At 45.1% G+C, this 24,707-nt stretch overlaps 2 protein-coding genes across 2 annotated transcripts in view; both read right to left on the reverse strand.

Moving 5' to 3' along the window:
- The window catches only part of T265_07415 (hypothetical protein), a gene marked incomplete at both ends in the record, with an annotated part of 44,563 nt that extends 20,257 nt beyond the window's left edge, over nucleotides 1–24,306 (reverse strand). Inside the window, 10 exons of the mRNA XM_009172933.1 lie at nucleotides 1,311–1,790; nucleotides 3,470–3,617; nucleotides 6,657–6,723; nucleotides 8,732–8,876; nucleotides 13,221–13,304; nucleotides 16,339–16,448; nucleotides 17,284–17,696; nucleotides 19,713–19,873; nucleotides 22,005–22,691; nucleotides 24,036–24,306. Of these exons, the coding sequence (XP_009171197.1) occupies nucleotides 1,311–1,790; nucleotides 3,470–3,617; nucleotides 6,657–6,723; nucleotides 8,732–8,876; nucleotides 13,221–13,304; nucleotides 16,339–16,448; nucleotides 17,284–17,696; nucleotides 19,713–19,873; nucleotides 22,005–22,691; nucleotides 24,036–24,128 (2,388 nt within the window). The remainder of the gene's footprint in view (nucleotides 1–1,310; nucleotides 1,791–3,469; nucleotides 3,618–6,656; nucleotides 6,724–8,731; nucleotides 8,877–13,220; nucleotides 13,305–16,338; nucleotides 16,449–17,283; nucleotides 17,697–19,712; nucleotides 19,874–22,004; nucleotides 22,692–24,035) is intronic.
- Nucleotides 9,649–19,189, reverse strand: T265_14287 (hypothetical protein; the record flags this gene model as incomplete). Its single annotated transcript, XM_009172964.1, has 5 exons — nucleotides 9,649–10,116; nucleotides 13,221–13,304; nucleotides 16,339–16,448; nucleotides 17,284–17,696; nucleotides 18,966–19,189. Coding segments are annotated over 5 exons (1,299 nt in total), but the record flags the coding sequence as incomplete, so codon positions are not given.
- Nucleotides 24,307–24,707: the final 401 nt, after the last annotated feature.

The following is a 24,707-nucleotide window of genomic DNA, read 5'->3' on the forward strand; positions in this document are numbered from 1 at the left end:
TGCGCAGCTACCCCCCCCCCAATCATCGGTGAACGAAACTGTGGCAGCTACAACCAGTGTACGACCAGTACGCGGTTCTTACAGCTGACAATGATGATGATGAATAAAGGTCAGTCCTAAAAACCACACAGTCCGATCACTCGCGGTTGACAGTGACCGAAGACGCACTATCTGCTACAACCACAATATACTAAGCGCTCGGTGTAGCTCGAAAGACATTTACCAATGACCGCAGCCGTTGGTCCTAGCAAAACGACTTCAAGAAAAGAGGGCCAGCTGTTGCACTATGGCTCCGACTGTTGGATCAATTCAGTTCAGCTGAGTTCATTAGCTAAGAACCATGTACCGGGGGTACGTTGGTTCCGGCTGCCACAGTTTTGCTCACCGGAAAATGGGAGCGTAATAGATACAGCCAAACATTACAGGCGGTGGCATTTTCAGCTATTTCGGGCCCGTTGAGGTCGATAGCTTTGATGCACGAGCGCTACTGATTGTCTGGCAGTATCATTAACCATTTGTGAGTTGAGTCTCAGGGTCCGTATTCAGGGAAGTACCAGTTATCGACCCGCCTCAGTTTAATGGTTAGTGTTTTCATATTTCGTTGCCTGGTCACCTCTTGGTCACTTTCACTCAACACAAGGCTGGGCGAAAAAAAACCCTGAAAGGCATACGATCCTTTGGCATACGGAATACGTGTCCTAACCAGTGTAACCTATGGAGTGCGAGTAATTTATCTATTGTGGAAGAGTTCCTTCCTAAAACCGTCTAGCTTGCCTCAGGATTGCTAATCCGATGTCCTCACCAGACCCGACCGACGCTTCTGGGACGCCGATGGTCACACACTGACGAAAGGATCAGGTATGACCAAAGTACATTGGAGATTTTAAAATGGCACTAGTTAGCGGCCACAAAGAAGAGAAGGGCGGAGCAATCCACTGCGACCCGAGTAGTTCTTACTTTGAAACGGTACGTGCATTTTTTCATTACTTTCAATGTTAAAGTGCCGATACTCCCATTAGAAAATGTATGACGTAGGTCCCCGGGGGGCATAAGTGTCATTCAAACACACATTTAATGGGAAGAGATGTGTTCCAAAACACCTTAGAAAACGCGAGTTGATGCATACATCGCAGAGCATTTGGTGAGTTCCCAAAGGCGTTTCCTCCAACAAGGTTGGACGTGGGATTCCCTTAAAAGTCCCTTCTCCATGGAAGGCAAATACTCCTTTGCTCGCAGTAGTTTCCCTCGGTGGATCACCGTAATGTGCAGCAAATAGCAGAATAAAAGTCGACAACCCGGTTAGTGCTTACTTGATGAGAAGGCAACCGAGAAGCTGTGTTCTGATCCGCTCGCTCGATGGGGACTCGTGGAGAAAACATTTTATCGGTGCGATTTACGTGCCCCGATGTTCCGCGATCTTCATCATCTACTATCAAATGTGATGTTGAGTTCGTGATGTCCGCTTCGGATACGGAAGACGGGGTCCGAAATGCATGAAGCGAAGAAGTCTCAGTACGATGTGACCCACCAGCCTGAGGTGTGTGGACTCCTCCTTCTGACTGAACAGACCGGGACCTCTGCTGCGTCCGCATACCAGTGTCATCGGTCTTGTCGAATCGAATTTGATCGAGACTGGAGTCCTTCTCCTTCCGGGTCATTCCAAACTGGGTGATGCGCAGTGACGTCGACAGATCCATTCTTTCGGAAGAGTCGTTTGTGGCCCGTAGGATATCCGGAGTGTCTGCACGAGAACGACGACTCACTTTGAAGCTCACAACATCCGAGGCAGTCTGTAAAGACAAACGAAAAAAAAGAAACTAATTAACGAACTAGATGAATGCAAAGCTAGTTTGATGGCTAGGAATTGCATGAGTACTGTTCGGATTAGAGTACTCTTGTGGATAGATGCGGACAGATTCCATATGATCCAGAGGTTAACAATGAATGTGAAACCCCGAGAAAGTCAGACTTATCACGTGTTTCCGTATTGACTTTAGTGCTTTACTAGAGGGGGGCACAGATTTTCTCACTTTTTCAACTAGTTCGACGAGCTGATCACTCATAAATGAATCGGCCGATTCACACTTGCAACTTTGATTGTGTGTGTTGGAAAACGTGGACTGACCCTCATCACACCAATAACGCACAGCAGTGGAGTCGAGCTGAACTTTAGTGTAGTCGTTTGATGCTAGTGTGTGGGGATCACCATTACACATGTACTTCCGTTGAAACCACTGTAGTGGTGGGATCGAAATGCATCTGCGTTCTCATCAAAATCGATAGATTCGGTTAGGATTCTGCGATGATTGTACACACATCACAGTAATCGCTTTGGGACAAGTCGATACCGATGCATTGGCCGATTCATTAAAATAACTTGAAGCAGCCCCATGGTGCTACAAAGGAAGAGCACATGCAAGTCAGATGTGACAGATCCATTCAAAATGACAGGAAACTGTTTCACATTTACAGTTTACCAGGTTGATAAACGGTGCATGTCAAGTGGATGGAGGATTTCAGAAGATAAGGCGGCTAGTTTCTGTTGGAAGGCCCAAGACCACGAGTTTTTCTGGAAGTAGTTGCCGCTGGGTAGACAATCCTTCGTGCTTACACGTAAAGCGCGATTTCACGTGTTTCCACGGGAAGCGTATGCTCGGTTTAGGTGTGGTGTTTGACTTCGCTTGCGTTCAGAGACGGCACCCTACATCCAGGTGCGTCAAACCGGGTGGTAGTATTGACTGGCTGGAGCAGATTCTCGTAAACCAGTTCAACCGTCTCGCTCATAGCAGCCAATTGGCGTAACGTATGATTGAGGCGCAAGCTAAGTGGGACGCTTCATTGTACAGATTCCATCAGAAGGGTTGTGTTCTTCGGCATATAATTATCATGGCAACCGCATTTTTGCAATAACAGAGGGAATGGCAAAATTGCCATCTGCATAACCAGTTGTCATGGTATCTAGCTCACTGACCACTCCTTATGGCTCGTAATTTGCTGATCAAACGAACAGCACAACTCCTGAGCTTCGCATCCAACGTCGTTTTCGCATTGTGGTAGGAGTGGATACGTATATTTTCAGCATCGACCGGGGTCACAAAAATTATGCGTGGAAGGTTCAACTCGGTCCAGCAGAGCACAAAAGCTACATAAACTATACCCTACCGGAAAGCTACAATGGCGTCGACGCAACTTAGATGGAGCTCTTCCTGACGTAAAATTTCGTAGATACTTCCATGATCTTCTGCACATTGTTTCCGACAGTCCCAACATGGGTCCACTGACTTCATAACATAAGCTTGCCTTATGCTGCCCTATGACTACTTTGGTTTTATTGAACAATGCAATTAGGTCTGTGAATTACACCACTTTATTCACTTTCGCAAGTAATATGTGAGTCGAGATTGTGTGCAATAACAGAACACTGTAAGGCACTGGGATTATCACGTGACGGCGCATTCGTTTGACTTACATTGATGATGTGTGCCGCCTGTTCTTGCGTACCGTTGGACAAGTCAATCCCGTTGATCTCCAAAATCTGGTCGTCCTTCTGCAATCGTCCATCGCAGTCCGCCTCACAACCCGGGACCAAATCGAGCACATACAGACCAGGCAAGTGTCTATGGAGAGGATAACGAAGGGACATGCGAGCATGGGGGATAAGTGCGGTTAAGGTGAGACAGTCTCCTTCCAGAAGTGATATATGGTGGTCCATTTCAGGAACATACTTTTGAATGACCAATCTTTCTAAAAGGTAAATCGGATGATCCGGTCTCACCTAAACTATGTTTGAGGAGAACGATGCTCTAGCCAAGGACTGCACACCCTTTAAGAGGTACAGTGCAGATTCCGATTAGTGCATGTATATGCTTGTCAGGAAACGTACACAAAAAATCTGCCCTTCAGAATAAAAACAATCAAGTTATATTAACAAAAACCATTAAATCAAGTTTTTTTTCGAAAATAACGATGCTAAGCGAAAACGATATCATAGAGAGTTCAAACGGCAATAAAATCTCACATGAGCTGTATCGATAAATCTTCTGTAAATTAGATATAGGTAGATACCTTCTAAAACTTCTGAAGTGAACAAAGCTACACTGGAGACGGTAACTTTTTACTATGCCTTATAGGTGACGTTTTCTGTTGTTTTGTGGAGGCGTCCTTTGAGCAGTGTCACGGCTAGCTTGAGCTAGTTTAATCTAGACTCTGAAACGTCACAAAACTTTTTCATGAACTTCACTGTAAAATTTTGCTAGCTGGCTTAATGGTTTATCGGCGTTGTTAACTTTTCTTTTATCCTTCACGAGACCACGGAAGTTTCATTCAGAATCAGCTTGTCAAACTTTCAAATCAGTACAAACTTGAACGGAAACGATTTTGTTATTTCACAGCCCTTGCTTACGCATCCGCTTTCGGAGTTTTATGGGGTTGAGAAAGTAAGAAAGTGTGTTTGTTCTTCAACTAGGTTGTCCTTCCTCTTTTCCTGCGGGCTGCTTGCAAGTGGGTCAAAATGCTCAACCTTACTACAACAGAGGAGACGTAGCCCGAGCTAACAGAAGGCAATGGAACGATAAACCAGGTTGCTATGACGTGGCTGTCATGAGGACAGCATAATGAGGAATACCTGTTGCGGAAGCCGGAAGGCGACGGCAGCCCGCGATCCCGTTCCAACGAGTGACGAACTAACATGGGTGCGCTGAGTCAACGTGATCATGATAAATGCAATTTTGGCTTCAGTGATGAGAACTGGACATGGCTTTCTCTGATTCTCAGCGTGTTCCCCCAAGCCCACTGTTGTAGTTATGGTCCTAGATCCAAGGCCCAACCCGAGTATGGGAAGACCTCAAGAAAAATGATCAGCAATGCCAAAAGCGGCCTATACAGCACAGCTATTGAGAGGGACAGTGAATGATACGGTCCGGATAACGAATAGAATTCGACCTGGATCAGGACAAGGGCAACGAACGACAGGTAAAAGGCCCACAGATGACGGAAGGCGAGGGCGATATTATGGTATGACCAGAGTGGACCGTAGTGACCAGTTACTTTATATATATATATATATATATATATATATATATATACGAACAAACTATCTAAAATGGTAAGCCGATAAGACATGAATATGAGACGAAGATGCCAAAACTTTAGTGATAGTAACAAAACAAGGACACGATGACCTTTCGCCCGCCACGTAGAGGACATGCGGGAATAAGCAATAGTCCGTGTACTCACTTTTTGCCCACCAATTTAATCCCAAGAACTTTGCCTTGTCGCTTGCATAACTTGACGTTTTTTTCGAAAATAACGATGCTAAGCGAAAACGATATCATAGAGAGTTCAAACGGCAATAAAATCTCACATGAGCTGTATCGATAAATCTTCTGTAAATTAGATATAGGTAGATACCTTCTAAAACTTCTGAAGTGAACAAAGCTACACTGGAGACGGTAACTTTTTACTATGCCTTATAGGTGACGTTTTCTGTTGTTTTGTGGAGGCGTCCTTTGAGCAGTGTCACGGCTAGCTTGAGCTAGTTTAATCTAGACTCTGAAACGTCACAAAACTTTTTCATGAACTTCACTGTAAAATTTTGCTAGCTGGCTTAATGGTTTATCGGCGTTGTTAACTTTTCTTTTATCCTTCACGAGACCACGGAAGTTTCATTCAGAATCAGCTTGTCAAACTTTCAAATCAGTACAAACTTGAACGGAAACGATTTTGTTATTTCACAGCCCTTGCTTACGCATCCGCTTTCGGAGTTTTATGGGGTTGAGAAAGTAAGAAAGTGTGTTTGTTCTTCAACTAGGTTGTCCTTCCTCTTTTCCTGCGGGCTGCTTGCAAGTGGGTCAAAATGCTCAACCTTACTACAACAGAGGAGACGTAGCCCGAGCTAACAGAAGGCAATGGAACGATAAACCAGGTTGCTATGACGTGGCTGTCATGAGGACAGCATAATGAGGAATACCTGTTGCGGAAGCCGGAAGGCGACGGCAGCCCGCGATCCCGTTCCAACGAGTGACGAACTAACATGGGTGCGCTGAGTCAACGTGATCATGATAAATGCAATTTTGGCTTCAGTGATGAGAACTGGACATGGCTTTCTCTGATTCTCAGCGTGTTCCCCCAAGCCCACTGTTGTAGTTATGGTCCTAGATCCAAGGCCCAACCCGAGTATGGGAAGACCTCAAGAAAAATGATCAGCAATGCCAAAAGCGGCCTATACAGCACAGCTATTGAGAGGGACAGTGAATGATACGGTCCGGATAACGAATAGAATTCGACCTGGATCAGGACAAGGGCAACGAACGACAGGTAAAAGGCCCACAGATGACGGAAGGCGAGGGCGATATTATGGTATGACCAGAGTGGACCGTAGTGACCAGTTACTTTATATATATATATATATATATATATATATATATATACGAAAAAACTATCTAAAATGGTAAGCCGATAAGACATGAATATGAGACGAAGATGCCAAAACTTTAGTGATAGTAACAAAACAAGGAACGATGACCTTTAAGCCGATAAGACATGAATATGAGACGAAGATGCCAAAACTTTAGTGATAGTAACAAAACAAGGACACGATGACCTTTCGCCCGCCACGTAGAGGACATGCGGGAATAAGCAATAGTCCGTGTACTCACTTTTTGCCCACCAATTTAATCCCAAGAACTTTGCCTTGTCGCTTGCATAACTTGACGCAGAATATCTCTGTGGGCCGAGTAGAAAAGAGAAACCAATAATAGAGGAGCTATGAAATAAAAAATAAAATGAATATAGCACTGAATGGCGAAATGCAGGCAATGCGAAACACACACAAAAGCTGGTTCATATCGGACAAGTCAAGTAAAATCCAGGTAATCTCTCAAGGCACGCATGATGACATGAGGTTCTTTGTCTGAGCTGTCACTGACTACGATCACCAACTAACTGTACCAGTTGTAACGGAAATGTACTGATAGCCATCGTCCCTGGGGCTACAACTATTGATCCGGCATAACTTTCATCCAATTGATATGTATCTCACCTTGACCAATCATCTACGGGCCCGCAGTGGCAGAGCTAGGAAAGCTGTAGATGGAAATGGGTGTGCGATGAAATCTCGCAATTCAAGAGATGGGTTCCTGGGAGGATAATAACGGTGCTGTATTGTATCGAACGCTATGTCACGACAAGGTTTATCAATTCCTGGAAGTATATTTTCCCCATAACCTTATCGGACCAATAGGCACGTGGAAAAAGGGACAGATAGAGAGAACATCGTTGGCAAAGACAACTGGCTGACAGGAGAACCACAAGTTCAGCCGGCTATGTGCAAACATGTAGAGATAAGTTTGAATGGTGGAAGGTTAGGTTGAGTAATCAAATTACAGCACCGTTAGCTTAAGGTAGCAGTCGAAATCCAAACAGCAGCCAAACGATTACTCGCCTCGATTTCAATCCGTTCAATATCAACACCTGTTTATTTTCAACCCATTTCACTGCATCACCATCAACTTCAGGTGGTTGCTGTAAGATACAGACTGGCAACTGCCACCATTCCCGGGGCACATAGAAACCATATTCAGATTTGTAGGTCCAGGGTCGTATAACAAGAGAAAAAAATGACCCGTGTATGTTTCTCTTGAAGGACCAATTCATGCGCTGAATATATTCTGCCTTCCAACCTCACAGGTGGTTGGGTTACAAAAACTGTGTGTAAATTGCCAACCACCATGACTCGCACGACCTTATTGCGTTGGACAGTTCGGGACTTACCTTCTAAGATAAAAAAAACATGGAATAATGCAGCCTGAATCAACTATGAAGAATCAGTGGGGAATGAATGTCTAGAGGTAGGTATAGGCACCTCAAAATGATTGTGATAAGCTAGCATCAACTCCCTTTCTTATCTACCTTTATCACGTTCCTCACAATACGGCTTTCAAATGAATTATGGTTGCACGGCAGCGTAGCATACGTGTTGAACACTGCCGGGTGTTCTTCAGCCTGCTGGTGTGTGCTATGAACTATGTAGTTAACTTTGGGATGACTTGGTTCACGTGGACGATAATCCTACCGTAGCCGACGCTACAGCAGAGGATGAACTTTTCCCAATGAGTAAAGGTCAACTAACAGGAAAGATATTTCCATTAATTCGATATTCCTAAATCTTCCCCGAAGTCAAATAAGACAATCGAGGCGGCCGTTACTCCCCGACACAATGGGGGAACTCAATCACAGTGTTTAGATGACTTTTCAAAAAAATTTCTCTACATAAAAGCACCGACTGTGAAAAATCAAATGCTGTACTCATGCGACTAAGGTCCTTATTGTACACTGAAAATTTAATGCAAAATGTGTTTTCGCACCGAATAAAATAGTCTAGAAGTTAAATTCACATATCCTGGAGATCGTATGCCGCGCAGTGTGAGGAACGAAATGTCAGTCAGTTTATTAGGAACCATCATCATTGGCTAGACAGAGATGCATTGGATACATTCTAATTATCAGTAAACGACACTTGTGTGGCTGTGGAAACTAAAATATTTGCCCTCAATAGATCTAAAATGGACTGACCAGCCACAGGGGAATATTTACAGTCAATGGAGCTTACAATCCAAAGGAAAGGAAAGGCAGGATGCTAGGTGAGCAAGTTCTTTATGAAAGCATGTTAACACCGGCAGAGTGATCATCTTCCAGGGTAACGGCTACCACGGAGTAAGGGACAAAGGCCTACCTTCTTGTGTTTGACATAGTGTCCCTTGACGCGCATTCCAGCTCACGGACTCCCGAAACACAGTGAGCTGGACTATTGGCGTAGGAGCAGTCAACTGTTGGTGGGCTTCAAGGTGCGTGGCAGTTGTGATAGGATGGCCATTTACCTAGGTGAAAATAAGACGTTGGGTAAAAATACACGGAGCGAGGGAGAAACGAGTGTTTGCATGTGAGCCCATGTGAACTGAAAGTGCAGTAATAAGTAACCAGCCAAGGGCGGTATGGTCAAACTTTATATGTAATTTTGGACAATTGAAAACCTAGCTCAATACGGTCAACAGAGACATGCAGCTACTCGGTCTCCACGTGGTCTACGACATTCGTCACTGGGGCTGACAGCGGATCACGATTTGTGCAGATCGGGCAGCCGGTTGCCCTGTCCGAGTAGCGTGTAGCGACTAATCATGTCTCAGAAGATGGTAGGTAGTAGAGTAAATTAAGTAAGTAGTAAGTAGGGATCATGGTTTTCTCAGTTAGCAGTGTTGTGTGAAACTCAAGGTAAGTTAGGCAAATTACGAAACTCGGCATGTCAGCTGATCTAAATCAAACCTGAAGCCGACCACAGCTGCTACGTGCTCTCAGTATGCTAATTTCCCTGTGACCAGTAAATTAACCCTCAATCAACCTGATGACACCTATAAGTATGCTAGGTAAACCACAACAAAGGCGAAGTAAGGCCCAAAGGTCCTGACTATATATTTGAAACCAAGGAATTGAAAAAAAGTAGTAAACCGATAAACATATTGTTAGGGAAAGTGCCCGCCTCAAATACATCACACAGTTAAATCAAATATGCAGTGTCCATGGGTCAACATCACCTAAAACCCAACAGGGTAACCTTCGGTTCGGAATACCGCAGATAATGAGGTGCACACACACACAAAAAAAACCAGGCGTAACAATCAATACCAACTCAATCAAACAAAAAAAGCGTTCAGCTGTAACACCCTTTTGGTACCTAGCTGCCATGCTACCCGAAGGAAGCGCGACGGGTGGGATACTATTAGGTCGCCCAAGCTTAGACAGGGGAAGTCGAGATGTAGAGGCCGGGTTCGAACAACAGACCTTCCGTTCAGTAAATTTGCGCTCTAACCACTGAGTCACCTTAGCCCCCTTAATCAAACGGGCTCTAATAATGCCCAAAAATGGCGCTAGAAAAACCACTTTCACGTCGTTTTTATGTTCATGGTGTGAAGCAAGGATGTCCGAATACATACTCGGCCTGGTGCACAAATTCAAAGAAGTGGATCTCGAATCGAGGCGTTCCGGGAAGTAACATAAACGACACAGAGATGTGTTAAGACGAAGAAAACAGGATGAAAAGAGGACTGGTAAAATTATTCCCAGCTGTCGATATAAACCAAGAGCAAAAGACTTGATGGAGCATGATTACACGTACAAGAGAGTTAGAACGAAGGAAATGCGATTTTCGCCATTCGGGACTGTGATGCTAAGATTCCCAAAAAGTCAGCCTAAGTTGAAAAGCTGACAGGACCAGTACAACTGTCGCATCCGTAATAAGAAGCATAATCGTTGTACACCACACGAGTTCTGGTAGGGTTCGAGCCGAAAACGTTCTAGGAATGCGTAAAACATTGAGATGCAAATGTAGTCACCTAAGTGTTCACCAGTAAATGCGCACATCGCGTGTTGGCTGGCTCCTTCAAGATTGGGCAAAAACATCATTGCACCTCTCCACAAATTTTCGAGTTTGCGATCTCCCAAGATTCCACTATGGATTTCGTCAGGCGAAGTTACGGAAACCCCAAATGAAAGATACGGACTACCAAAACATATCGCTCACCAAGTTTTGAGGGATGAATGAAAGCCAAGTTCCGTGGATTTTCATTGGCAATACCTGTGCCACGCATCCTAACTAAGGCTATCACCCATAACCTGTAAAATATGAGAGGCTGATCGCTCGGTAGTCACACCAATAGAGTGCTGACAAATTGGTGCAACCGTGATGATCGTTTTTGAACTGCAATAATTGGCCTGTTAATTAAGGAATTCCATTTCATTTCCACTTAAAGTATGGTTGCAATTCCTCTTTTAAACCGAAAGCCTATGGGACGTAAACTATGCTAGCCAGCAAGCGGACCGGCTAGGAAAATGTACAATAAGCGGTCCGGAAAGTTACCGTCTTTTTGTTGGGAAATTCAAGCACCAGAATGCTCGCACCCAGAAAGTAGAACAGTAACAGATCGTCGGGGCAAATTTCTTCGATTCCCTAAACAAATCCAGCAAACCACGACGATCCCATGGTGGTAAGGTACTCTGGAACTCGGTGTAACGATAACGAATGTTATCGGAGTTAAGGGATAGCTGTATGCAGGCATTGGGGACTTGAGGAAAGCCCGAAACCTCGCCAACCATATGCTGACTGGGCAGCTGGCGGGACACAAGCGACACGGTCTGTGTTGCAAAACAAACCTATGGCAGCCTCAATCGTAGCCTGAACCGGTGACACTGGAAGCGACAGAAGCTCTTGCGATGGTGTCAAGCGAGCCGGGCAACCGAACACCGATTATGATATGTGTGGGTGGAGTGTTTGCGACGTCAATGTGGTTGCATGTTGGTTGGTTGTGATTACCAGTGGGATGCGGCCAGTGAGAGGAGGCAATTTCGAGTGCCTACCTAGATTGCACTGGCAAAAAAGGCATCGCAGGTAACACACTCTCGTTTTGCACGAGATTCCACACGAAGGGAGTTGACGAAAACAACCAACAGCATGGACCGACTACAAACTGGATGATCGCTGAGCTTTCATTTCGCACTGCGATACTTCGGCCCACAAATGTTCCGGGTGAAATGCATGGCTTTCTTTGGCTGGCCAAGTGTACGTGGTACACCTGAAAAGCTTCATCTGCTGCGCAAGTGAATTCGGCTCAATATCTAGTAGTCGCCCACGGCCCACTTCAACGTCTACTATCCTGCAAACACATCAGTGATCAAATATCCGAAAGGGTTTTAGACCTTCGCAGCCATTAAGTATGAGCGTTCTCAAGTTTTCATTGAAACTCGAGCCTGACAATAAAGATGATATAGGTTGGTGAATATTGCTCGTGACTTGATGAAGCACTCGCTAATTTCATCTGTCAAAATACATTCACGGCTTATGCAACAAAACCAGGCCTAAGATTGTGAAATTTTGAGCAAACACAAGGGATAAAAAAATCCTAGGGTAGAAATTCGTACACTGAGGGTTCGGAGAGCACGCCAAAACAAGGGACCACTATTCGGATCGTAGAAAACAAACTCATCAGCGACTGGCCAGAGGGTTACAGTCTCAAGCGAAGCATGAGCTCCCATCGGTACGGCAGCGGAGTATTAGTGTCGATTTCTGATGTCACGCTGTCGATGATGAGCTCCCATAGAAGCGAAGGCTTTATGAGGTCTTCCAAACGGTATAGTTAGGTAAAATGAATTCGTAGCCCCTCACACTACAGCCTATAGCCAATAAGCGGCAGTATGAGGACAGAGGCAGAATTCAAATGGATTGTGTCAGTAAACCAGTCAGTAATGCCTCAAGACTAACCAGAATGATGTGTAAATGATAGAGGTAGGATCTATCGCTGTTCCCGAGACCAGCCACAGAGACAACCGTATCGCGGATGTGAGTGGGTGCGCGCATGCAAGCACAAACGTGCGCTTTCAGACACGTGATTCAATTCTGAAAACAAACTGGCCGAACGCTTGGTTGGTTGGCGGACGGAGTGAACATGTGATCTTGCAGGGCGGCCAAAAACTGTTCTTGTTGGCATGACGCTAACAGCATAAATTATCGATTGTTCAAGTTCTTACAATGCTAATGAACGCAGACTGGGGAACGTGGAGAAATCCATCGAAATCAGGACGAATAATGAAGCAATGAAATCGAAATTAACGTGGAGAAGAAACATCGTCAAAAACACAGGAATCTAGGGGAGGCGCGAACAGTGTGAACAGTGTGTTCTACACACGATTATGTAGTTGTAAGCGATTTACCAAGACTGCGCTCATAGAACTTCGATCATATCAGAGAAGCACGCTGAATAAAGACAGAAAATCAGGACAAATAGTAGATGAAACGGCTTTGGAAGCCGGTTGCTCGACCGTTCTCATCGCGGGCCACATTCAGCCTTCGCCCAAGCTAACGTGAGAATAAACTGGCGAGCAACCGAGATCCGGGGAATGATGGCCTCTCATATTGTCGACCGGGGGAGTATCATCACCCAACCTGTAGAATCCTCACTGTAGTTTGTAAGTCGCAGTTCTTGGCTTAATTTAACATTTTTTCTCAATAAAACTGGTGAACAGTCACTTTGTAATGGATTCGTTCATTTTATTAGAATTTGGGGGGAATAGCCCCTGGCAAGTACACCAATGCCGCGCCTGACAAAAAATGAGGATTATCAAAACAAGAAGGTCGAAGAGACATCATTCGTCAGAAGCTGATAGCAAAAAATTACCTCAAGAATTTGGTCTCCCGGTCGGAGTCGCCCATCAAGTGCAACCGCTCCGTCCAGGTAGATTTCTTGAATCAGAACACATGACTGAAGGGAAAAAGAATGGAGAAAATTAACTGACGTGTATGTGAGGACCAAAAAAAGTAAGGAAAAGCTTTTCGTGGCTGCAAACTGTGTATGTGTACAGAATAGCTACATCATCTAACGGGCGATTGAATAAACAGAGCCCATAATGAAAAATCTTAGATAAAAATCCCACTTAACTGATTTTCAATGGAATGGGGGAGTTTTGGATAAGTAAAGGTAGCAGGACAATGAGGATATTAGTAGTTTGTTACCGAATGCAATACATGCAGAACACGAATCACAAGAACAAGATGACCGATTTCCCAATTCCCACCTAACTTGAGCGACTACCAAGAAAACCATGGAAAGTTCACGGGGGCAAGATGACTCAAGTGGTTAGAGCGTGAATTTACTGACCAGAAGGTCCGTGGTTCGAACCCGACCTATGCCTCTCGACTTCCCCTGTCTAGGCTCGAGCAGTCTGGCAGTATCTCAGCCCTCGTGCTTCCTTCGGGTTGCATGGCAGCTAGGCACAGTGTTACAGTTCGGGGCTAAATTGAAGACTTCCAGAGCATAAACCTGGTTTGTGTCCTTGAGAGATTTGTCTGCGCGGTGTGTTGAATCCCATGACCACCCGGAAAGATGGAATAACTTCAACTGGGCGTTATGTCTCAATCGGAGGTCATCTGGCACAGAGCGTGCTCCTTCGGGGTGGGAGAAAACCTCGGATTACGTGGCAAGGGTAACACAGACTTCGGTAAGCATCTTTTTGTTCTCAACCCAAAACCACGGGGTTAATTCTACCAAAGATGTACGTCAACTGGTACGTCCAATGACTTGCAAATTAGAGTTAGCTTGGGATGGTTCATCCGGTAAGGTGCGAACCTACTGACCGAGAGGTCCGTGGTTCGAACCCAACCCCGGTATCTGGACTGCTTCTCCGGAGGCTTGAGTAACCCGGTATCTCAACCCTCGTGCTTCCCTTGAGTGCCAAAAGTTACAACTGAACGGTCATTAGTATTAGTAAATGAAATTGGCCTCGCACCTTAATGGGTGACAGTGGTATTGACTCTGCATGCGTAGCAATAAGCTCATCTCAGTGCCATGAGATTTTATCCAGATCGAAACCTACAGGAACCTGTTGTTTCTGCCATAACATAAGCACTTTGGGATTCAATCGTTTGAAAATCGAAACCAGGCTTCCAACCTGCGATCAGTCTGGTGTATACAACGAAGCAGCATCCAAGTACTAGTTATGCAGTGAGACTTTGAATTTCGGTTGAGGGGGCCGGTTCATGAAGAGCTTGCAACTCACCAAAACTACGTTAATGTCCGGAGGCCAGCCGCTCTTGATAACGGACATCACGCCGATTGGACGGATGTCTCAGATAAGGTCTACAGACCAAATGAAGACAGGCCCTAATTGGCCAGAATGTCAGACAATCTAGATTGGGCATTTGTAATTCGGTCTTTCTCTCGTCCTCACGAAGATTCTAGTGTGACCTAGGGAAACCCTATAAATACAGCTCTAATGACTTTCCTTTGTCTCCATAAAGAACTGTCTCGAGCCACCGTGCCTTTTGACATACCACAGTGGGAGAGGCAGAAAGTCAGGGATCGACATAGAAGTTGCATCACCGTTTGCAGGTATCGGATAAGACGTGATTGATCCTACTTACATATTGCGCATTCTTCATGGTAGGGAGAACAGGTCCTTGACAGCACACATCCCTTTTGTCAGGAAAGCAGGCAAGCAATTACTAAATCCAATCAATTTAACTTTGAATCAACCCACATTGGTAAAAATACCACGAGTTGGCTGGAGAGCTTACCAAACTCCGCTTGTTAGATCGATTTTACATGACTGGATTCTAAAGTCCAATCCTGATGAAAGAGCATGGGATCAGTCGAGGCTCATGTTCGACGTCGTTTTTCAAGTTGAGTGAGAGATTATACAGAGGCTAAGTTCCTCGAAAGGATGTAAACACATTGTAGACGGTAGTCGGACATCCCTGCTACATACTCCAAACATCTAAGCCTGATGAGTTTTAATTGTTTCCCTGATTCACCACCGGCACCACTTCATTACGACAATGCTGCAGCCAGCTAACGCCTGCCGAAAAGTGAAGGCGCTGATGAACAAAAGTTTGAATCCGTCCAACGTTCCCGATTCAGAGGAGCCATTTTTCACCTAAAGATTCGCTTACAGTTGTCTTGTACAGCGGGGTCCTCTCGATTAAGTGAAATTTGTTTCGGACAAGTTCATAAATGTTGCGCGCCATGGTGATTTGCGCATGGGACTCTTCTGTCTGGTACAGTCATGGCTTATGCAACTGCCCAGATAGGTAAACCGGACAACATATTCAAGTCTCCGTACCTAAAGTTTCACAATAACACAAAGATTATTTGCATTTTGGAGGTAAAAGCGCATGCCTAAAGTAAGGGTTACCTCCAAAAGTCTATTCGGAGTAGACCATTCGGACTGACGTTCATCAAATAACGGGATAATATTGTCCGTGAAGCATCGGTGTTGAACACTGATGTCATGCTGTCGATGATGATGATTATGATTGTCCGTTTAGTCCAATTCTGCCAGTCCCCCAATCTACAGGGAGCCAAGATCGTTTGCAGAGCGCATTCCATGATGATATAGAAGACAATATTGAACATGAACGGCGAGAAAAGGCAGTTTTGCCAAACCGCGCCAGTTGTAGGAAAACTTCTGGACAATTCGCTGTAAACTCCCATGCGACCTTTGACTGATTCCTGAACAGTCAGTTCTTGTACCCTTTTGAATATAGGGACGATGACGCATTGGCCTCAGTTGTCCATGACGCTTTTGAATGCACTGATAAATCTGGCTCGGCGGGGATTAAGAGTTACAGAACGGCGTAGATGGCTGTTGATACATTTACATTTACATTAGAGCATTCCTGAGAGGAATACGCATCGGTTAAAGCCTTGTAAATTCTTCCGCCTAAAGCTGGGCACATGACACACAAAGTGCGCATCGCATGCACGGTGAATAAAGAAAAAAACAACTGAATCGACCTACTAGTGGTGTGTCCACGCCACCGACAAACGTAAATCCCAAATCAGCACATCCGGGTGATCGGCGGATAACGACAGAAACAGGTACTCCTTCTTTGACCACAGGTGCGTCATCTGAAAAGACGAAAGGTGGGAAAGAAGACCACGAAAGTGGGACAAATGTACATAAGCCTTTCTGATCAAACCGACAAAGGTATTAAGGTCTCTCGTTCTTAAATTATATCTGAGCTCTCGCACTGCTTGATACACAGCGGGTTTTTCATGATGGTGCCTTGCAATATTCGCCATTTTCTTGGTTTCCCCCATTTGTCGTTGACGGTCAGTTGGTCTTCCTGTCATTCAGACGTGTACATTTGGAAATCAAGATATAATTGTACCGACACTATCGAATACACTCCGGTTGCCCACGGGCCACATAATGCGAGAAATCAAACTATTCTGTGTGGCGTGTCCGTCGTCTGACCAATTCTGAGTGGTACCGCACGTGACAGAGACAAACTGAGCCCCAAAAAGATGGAAATCGGTCTTGCACCTGAGAAAATTACCGAATGCATAAGGCCAACCGATAACCTCTAGATTAATGACGACTGGGTTATAATCATGATGTGAACACGCCAAGTAAGGGGTCGGCAAGTTGCTGAATGTGCAGTAATCCTCCCCAGAAAAGCCAACACTCAGAGAAGGTCTACTTAGCCTCCCCTGAGGATGACTCTAGTTCGAAGACATCGCACACCGAATCACCACTGGAGCAATGCTGTTGTGCAGTTTCCAAGAAAGTGGCCCCAGTTCGGAGGTTTCTACCACTTTGAGGGGAAGCACACAAACAACCCGAAGTCCAAGGTCAAGCACCCATAAGACATGTTTTAGTTGACCTATTGTTTTAAATAATTTAGTGACTAGCGTTGACTTGTGTGTAAGAATAATATGCTGCTTGAGATGATTCGCTTACAGGTTTCATCAATATCAGATAGTGGCAGTTTTACGTCCGGTCTCACGCGATCACATGATTGAAGGACATGAACAGGCTGGAACGGACTCGTATGGCTGCCGGCGAGCAGACGCGGTGTGAATCCGGCAGTGCGTCGAGAACCAGTCAATGGAGACTGTGTGGAACCAATGGCCTTCCTCGATACCGTTGAAGAGGCCGATCCAACTGCCCCCGAAATGTGTGCAGATATGGGAGGAAAACGCTCCTTGGTGGAAGTGTGCCGGTGACGCGTCAAAGAAGAATCATCAAAGCTGCGACAACAACCCGGTGATCCTGGGCAGCGCTCACGCAAATGTTCTTCCAGGCCGGAACGTTCAAGGACAACATTGCAGAACTGAGAATTTGGGCAAGCCACTAAAAGCTTGTCCAAAAGGCTGAAGTGAAACAGGAAAATCGAAATACAAGACAAGCAGATTAGTAAAGTCATGACAGCATATGGAGAACCAAGCACCATCGAAAGCTCACTGTGTCAGTTCAAAGAAACAGGGCGATAAACCTCAATCGCACATATGTTACGGCAGCGAAGAATCATTATTTGAACTCTGATGTTGTGCTGTCGATGATGACACATAAATATCAAAACCAGATCTCTCACCGGCATAAAAAACAACTGCCATTGCCCAGGTAACAGCCCATTACACACCAAGAGTTGGTGCCTCGCCTTTCACATTTTGTCATTCCTTCGAATGTGAACAAGTACAACCAAGGCCGACATTCAATTCCAGTACCGTCCAACAAGCCAATAACACGACTGCTTCACTAGTGGCAAGCTTAATCTTGGTTCGAGACTTTTGTTGAAGACTTTTACTGATTTACTTCTCAGACTACATGGCCCAATTAGGGTAATTATAAAGCAGTTGGAGAATACCATAAACGAGGGTCTCCCATTAACACAGCTTAGTCTGTAAACGAGTGTATTTCTTCAAAGAGAAGACCGTAATTGATTCCATCAGGAAAATCTACTGCGCTACCTCGAATACCATACCAACCGAAATACAAGGTAGCTTTTGTGAAGCACATTCAGCTGAAGAGAGATTCAGTCGAGTCTTTCTTCCACAGCAAATTAGATTGCAAATGGGCGTAAAAAGCTAGACTACTTGAAGAGTAAAAGGAAAAAACAGGTACATAAACTGTTCCACATCGTTCAAAAATCATTCTAGATCCAAACCAAGATAATTTGACGTGATAATTGCCCACTCCACTATTCCTTGGGGGCGATGACTGCGGTCCAATAGCCTAGCCAAAGTGAACACTTTGTTCACCGGTTGTGCCAGGCTCTCAATTTAAGTAGTTAGTTCGACTAACTTTGAACTAAACTTGAGCAGTTGAAGCTCTTGACAGCCCTAACTAAAAAAAGACGACTGTTCTTTTGTGAGAACATGAAATGAAATCTGGCACAAACGGAAGCCCATTAATCCAAAGCTCGAAATAGCTCAGTGGTTAGGGTGTAAACTTACTGACTGAGGAATTCGTGTTTCAAGCCCAACCTCAGTATCTCAGCTCTCGTGCTTCCCTCGGGTGCCACGGCAGCTAGACACCGAGAAGGCGTTACAAGTGAACGATTAATATTATTATTAATTCAAAAGTACTGACCCGAAAGAAGATAAGGCAACCTTAATGCTGTCAGCATGAAAAAAATAAACAGTTGAACAGGGAAGCTTCTTGTGAAAAAGAAAGAAAGAAAGTGTTCAACTGTAGCACCCTTCCGGTGCCTAGCTGCCATGCCACCCGAAGGAAGCACGAGGGCTGGGATAATGCCAGGTTGCCCAAGTCTAGACAGGGGAAGTCGAGTGGCGGAGGTCGGATTCGAACCACGGACCTTTCGGTCAGTAAATCCGCGCTCTAACCACTTGGACCATCTCGCCCCCTTGTGAAGGATGGCACTTATTTAAGAACGTTACGGTGGCGAGATATGCCCATCACGGTAGGGAGTCTGAGAATCAATAAATAAGGACTGGAACAGAAACCTGTTCTAATAAAGCTTCATCCTGCAAGTGAAGGCGATCTATTATGAAAAGCCTAGAAGCACTGTACAGCTGCTTGATACTTGTTAGGGATCATCAGCATTAGGCTTCCGGCAGTTGAACATTAGGCCATTTGGTTATTAGTGGCCGAGAGGCAGTGTGATTAACTTGGATGTAGCCCCACCAAACCTCAGTGTCGGTTCACTCCACATGATCGGATATTCTAGTGAATGCGTTTCAAATGGAACGCCCTTACGGCTCCACTTAACTGATAGTCCATTCCAGTCGCTAGCTTCATCTGAGGCATACCCGTATGTCCAGATGGACAGTCATCGGTATAATACTATGGAAATCTCACTGCTCGGCAGTAAAACCGATGAAAATGCAGAAATCTATAAACAGATGGGCAACATAGATAATACTAACCGTTTGACAATTTTCGAGGCCTGTTGGCATTCCAAGTAGTTGATAATTTGCCGATCAACTGGACAAAGGGCCTGGACAGCCAAATGATTTTTCAAGCATGGGGTGCAGAATGTGTGACCACACTTGGTATCTAAGGGATCAATCAGGGGTTGATAGCACAGCTGGGGAGGAGAGACAGAAACAAGTTGGAAGTCAATATTTAATTCGATGCAACTGACAAAACACGTCAGAAACGGTGGTGAACGGTTAGACGGGTTTACCAATCGGACAGCTACTGAGACACACAGGACAAGTAAATGCGAGACTCTGCAACAGTGGTAATGGGGTAATGTGATGTAACACATTGTGCTTTGCTTCACAAGTGATATTCGTACCCGTTGGCAGTTAATACATCGAAACAGTATAACCTCGAAATAGTCTGGTGTTAAATAGAAAATGGTAAAAAAAATGATCGGCTAAAGTGTAAATCGTTATTAAATAATCAGGTACCCATAGAGAACTCTCAAGAAGGAAGATCAACTGGTTTTACTGTTAAACTTGAATTATCAGAGTTACAGTCACCCAGAACATCGAACTCACAAGCACACGTACAGTCAACTAACCAGTCGATGAGCAGAAAGCACGGTGTTTTAATGCATTTGTTAGCTCCGATACATCCTTTTTTGGGCAAACTGTTGGAGGCTGTTAGTTCTGGGGAGTGTCCGGCTTCTTAATTATAAGCCGATCAAGAAACATCTTAAAGCTATGCTCTGTAGGCGACCAATATGACCTCGATTGGAAGGCTGTCCCACACATTCACAAAAATGTGATAAAGCTCGTAAAAGTCCCGTAAAGACAGGGGAGAAATCACACGGCAGTGTACCTAATGGAGTGACTGAAACTATACGTTATTGTAAAACACCACTTCCAGACAGGCAGTGCCATTGCTATGAGCAAGAGCAAAGGACGCTGTGTGATACACCTGCTGGACAAACGGTTAGCCCATATGGCAGCTCAGGCGGAATCACTGGTTGCTTACCTGTTTTGAGCTTGGCGAACGGGCAACCACCCAAATGGTGAGCAGCTTAGCAAGCTTGGAATTCGATTCACCATCAGCATCAAAATGGTCACCAGCAATATGTATCGACACTGATTCTTTACTACCGTACAACCACAAAGTTTATCAAATCATATTTCAAGCCTTTGAATGAAAAGAACCGAAAAGAGCGGGTGAGGGGAGGGACCTGGCGCAAGCATTATGAGGTGCCCACGCCTCCAAGTGCTCAGTCAAACAATCTGGAAAAAAACTGACAACACGAAAGCCACTGACGTCGATCGGACACAATTTCCCGTAATGTATCCAGCCAAGAGCAGGTGGGGTCATGGGGATCCCATCCTGGAAGGCGTCCAAACTCTTCCTAATCTTTTTCACACCATTCAAGTAAGTCATACGTTGTCCATTTTGCGGTTTTCACCACTCAATTACGAGTCCATCTGTGAGTGGCGTGGACTGCTAACGAGAACTACAACGTGATCCGTAAATAAGAAACAAAATGGTTCATCTCTCTGCCATGAAAGTAGGCACGAAAATCGCCATTCCAGCGCCTCTTATTTATAAGGAAATGAAGTTTCATTCCTTCATGCGCATTATTATTTATGACAATTGCTTCAAGTTGCAGTTCACATCGTCTAGTTTCATCGCCAGGGGTGTGTCACGACTAATGACAAATCCAAATCCATAAGCGTGCAGTCATCATTGGCGTAACATCTGCTAAGATCAAGTCGATGAGTCGAAAAAAATTTCATGTGTTGCTTTGAAAAGCCACCTCAGGTTGCGGAATGAATTGGTTATTAACACTAAACGGTATCCACTACTCGACGATGTGATATCCGGTCAGCAGCTCGCATCGCTCACCTCACCAGAGAGGGGCTTCTCCGCTTATTTATACATTTTTACTAACAAACAGCGACAAGTTCCGCTAATGTCCGCTGTGACGGGAAGGGGAGGGCTGTGGTTGATGAATATGGGTACCACTGACTTATCGTATTCGGAAGAATTAGGCTCCAATTCGGACACCAAAATTGCCACATAAAATGTTTTCGTATTCCGGTCTATCGCAATGTGTATGATTTAGTCTCTCCTAGGGACTGCACCCCGCATTCATAAAGAGCCAGTTAGTTTATCTGCAACGTCACCTTTTTGTGCATGCGTTTCCACGGAGGGATTCACAGCACTCCTGGCTCTGAAACACTGTGTGGTTACATGAACCTCTAAATAAAATCGGGCTTGTGGGAAAACCAAACTGGACTCACCGTGCAACACAAATCCGCATCTATCGCTTGTGTATAATTGTAACGATGTGGCTTGTTCACATCATGAGACTGGCCGCAAACGGAACAATAGGCAACGTTTCGGGCCGGTAAAGAACGAGCACTAGATACGGAGGATGTTAGTGCATCGTACTGTATTGGGCTATGAACATTGAAATGATCACCTTCCACACTACCGCTGTTGCTTTCCGTGCCGGTCTTGGGCACACGTAGTAACAAGCGAGGTGGTTCCGTCGCCAAACTCTGACGGTCGATACTTGTCTGCTGATCTGGATTAGCTCGAGGTGGAAGAGGAGATTTCTGCGACCGGCTGTTACGTGGCTGCAACTCAGTGAAAGCGGAACATGGTGAGGGGAAGGCAGAAGGCACCGTTATAGGAAACGAAGGGAGGCCTTGAGTGATGGGATATCTAGGTTGAGGATGGTTTCCGTTGACAGGTGGCACAGCCAAAATGTGGGGTAAAGGAGGAGGCTCGAAAAGCGGAGGACTGGATGAAATACATGGTGGTGAGGCATTCAACACACCGTCATCGACTGGCTGAATAGGCAGGAAACCCTCAACAGCGATGGAGGAGGGATGCTTGAATGAGTGTTGGGAGTCCCTTTCTCCTTTCTTCTGATCCAAATCGGAGAGCTGATTAGCCGGACATTCGTTCGAGAGTGTGATACCCTGAAACCGGAAAAGCAAAAAAGGGAATCAGAAAGATAAGTTTTGATCCTCCACATGGCTATACTGTCATCTAAGATTCGGGAACTGTTGGAGCTGGAAAACATTTCAATGAGTCATTATAGAAAGCAAAATCCTCGAAGTACCCACATGAAAGTAAGAGGGAACCAGGATGAAGAATGGAAAGGTTTTGTGTTCATAAAAGATCCATAAACCATGTACCAAGGGTAGGTTGACGTCCGCTCTTACGGTTCCGGTCACCGGGGAATGGGAGAGCAGGTGGGTATAACCAAGTACTGGAGGCGATTGTATATCCGAGTAGTTCGGCCTGAATTAGCTTACTCGTTTGAAGGGATTGGAAACTGGGTAGCGAAGCACTGTTTTACTGCACAACGGCCACTCGCTGTGATACAGCCAAGTATATCAAATTCTGTATGCAACCACCCACATCTACCAGGGTCATTAAACATTGGTTAGTTGATTTTCCTATCCTAATAGCGGCAGTTGTTAGTCCGACTGAGTTTAATGGTAAGCACTTTCATACTTCGATGTCAGATCACAGACTGCTATATATGGCTTCCGCCACTCAGCAGAGGGTTAATCAAGGCAGCTGGTCCTCTGAGATGTGAAGTACAAGCCATAACCATCTTCAGCGCGCAGAGGCCACGTTCCTGATCCATCCGACTTTATATCATCACTTTACACTTTGCAGGTGTGAAGCGCACACCAAACCGTGCGACAGAATTAGGTTATCTAATCGACTTGCATTTTTGGAGATCCGAACCAGGGAGGGTAATACCGTGCCGCTGAGCGGACATCACGGGAGCATTTTGATTACCAAGACTTCAGAGACAGGCCGAGAAACTTTAAGTAGCATTTCAATAAAAAGGTTGAAGAAGAATGGTAAGAGAGGGTAGACCTATCTTACATCACTGGGCCTGCCGAACTCAGACGACGGCTGGTTGTATACCCGTATCCGTCCGCAAGAGTTCGTATTCACTGCTCTCATAGCGGATATAAATTAAGAAGGGACACCTTGGATCGTCAAACATAGTAAAAACTCATTATGATCAACAGACTCAAAAAGTAGCTTTCACAGGAAAAGCAAACAACGTCGGAGGATTAAAGAGTGATACCGTCCCAGAACACTTCCTGAGGTAAAGATATGTTCGATGCATCCTCGGCCAGGACGAGACCCAGCTTGATTCTCACGAATTTGTCTCTACAGTACAAAATAAAGCCAAAGAGCAGATTGGACAGAACAACTACAAGGCTGATGCCACGAGTGGTGAAAAAAGCTTAGGGAAATAAGCGAACTGAGACTTCTACGAGAACGATTGAACTTACTGCTGCGGAAGCTGTATGGTTTCTCTGGACTGGTAAATTGTCGTAAACGACGGAAGGATTGAAGGGATTATCAGATATTTGGACGGAATTCATTCTCACTGACTGAGAACGGTTAGTTTAACTTTGTGCTGTTTGTGGCTCGCTATCCTCTTCAGCACGACTGGTAACACTGTGCCTCTCAAGACATCTTGCAGAATTAACTAGCGATGAACCGGATGTGGTCATCACGTGAAATATCGATCGAATAGACGCGGCGAGTCATCTGAAAAACTGGAAAACACCGATACATAGCGAGCAGCGTTGGAAAGGACACCTAAAGTCTAGTGAAAAATTCAACCCCGAAGTTTCAGAGGCAAGCGGAGGAATTTCAAGCAGCACTAATCAAAAAAGTTGAAGAGGAAAAGGGAGAGCAGCCTTGTCTTGCACTAATGGACGTGGTGAATTCAGATGAAAGTTTGCCGTACGCGCCAAGAGGATTTCACATACAATGCCCTCATAAGGGATGTAAATTTAACCTCCAGGTACCACAGAAGGTCCTCGCAATTGGCAGAGTCAGAAGCAGTCTTCAGATCCAGAAAAACGACCGATGTGGGAAGTTCAAAAGAGTGACACTGCTCAAGGACTTGTCTCAGAGTAAATATATATTCAATACATCATCGGGCGAGCTTTTTT

Source organism: Opisthorchis viverrini (genome assembly GCF_000715545.1).
Source record: "Opisthorchis viverrini unplaced genomic scaffold opera_v5_173, whole genome shotgun sequence".
NCBI classification, from domain to species: domain Eukaryota; kingdom Metazoa; phylum Platyhelminthes; class Trematoda; order Opisthorchiida; family Opisthorchiidae; genus Opisthorchis; species Opisthorchis viverrini.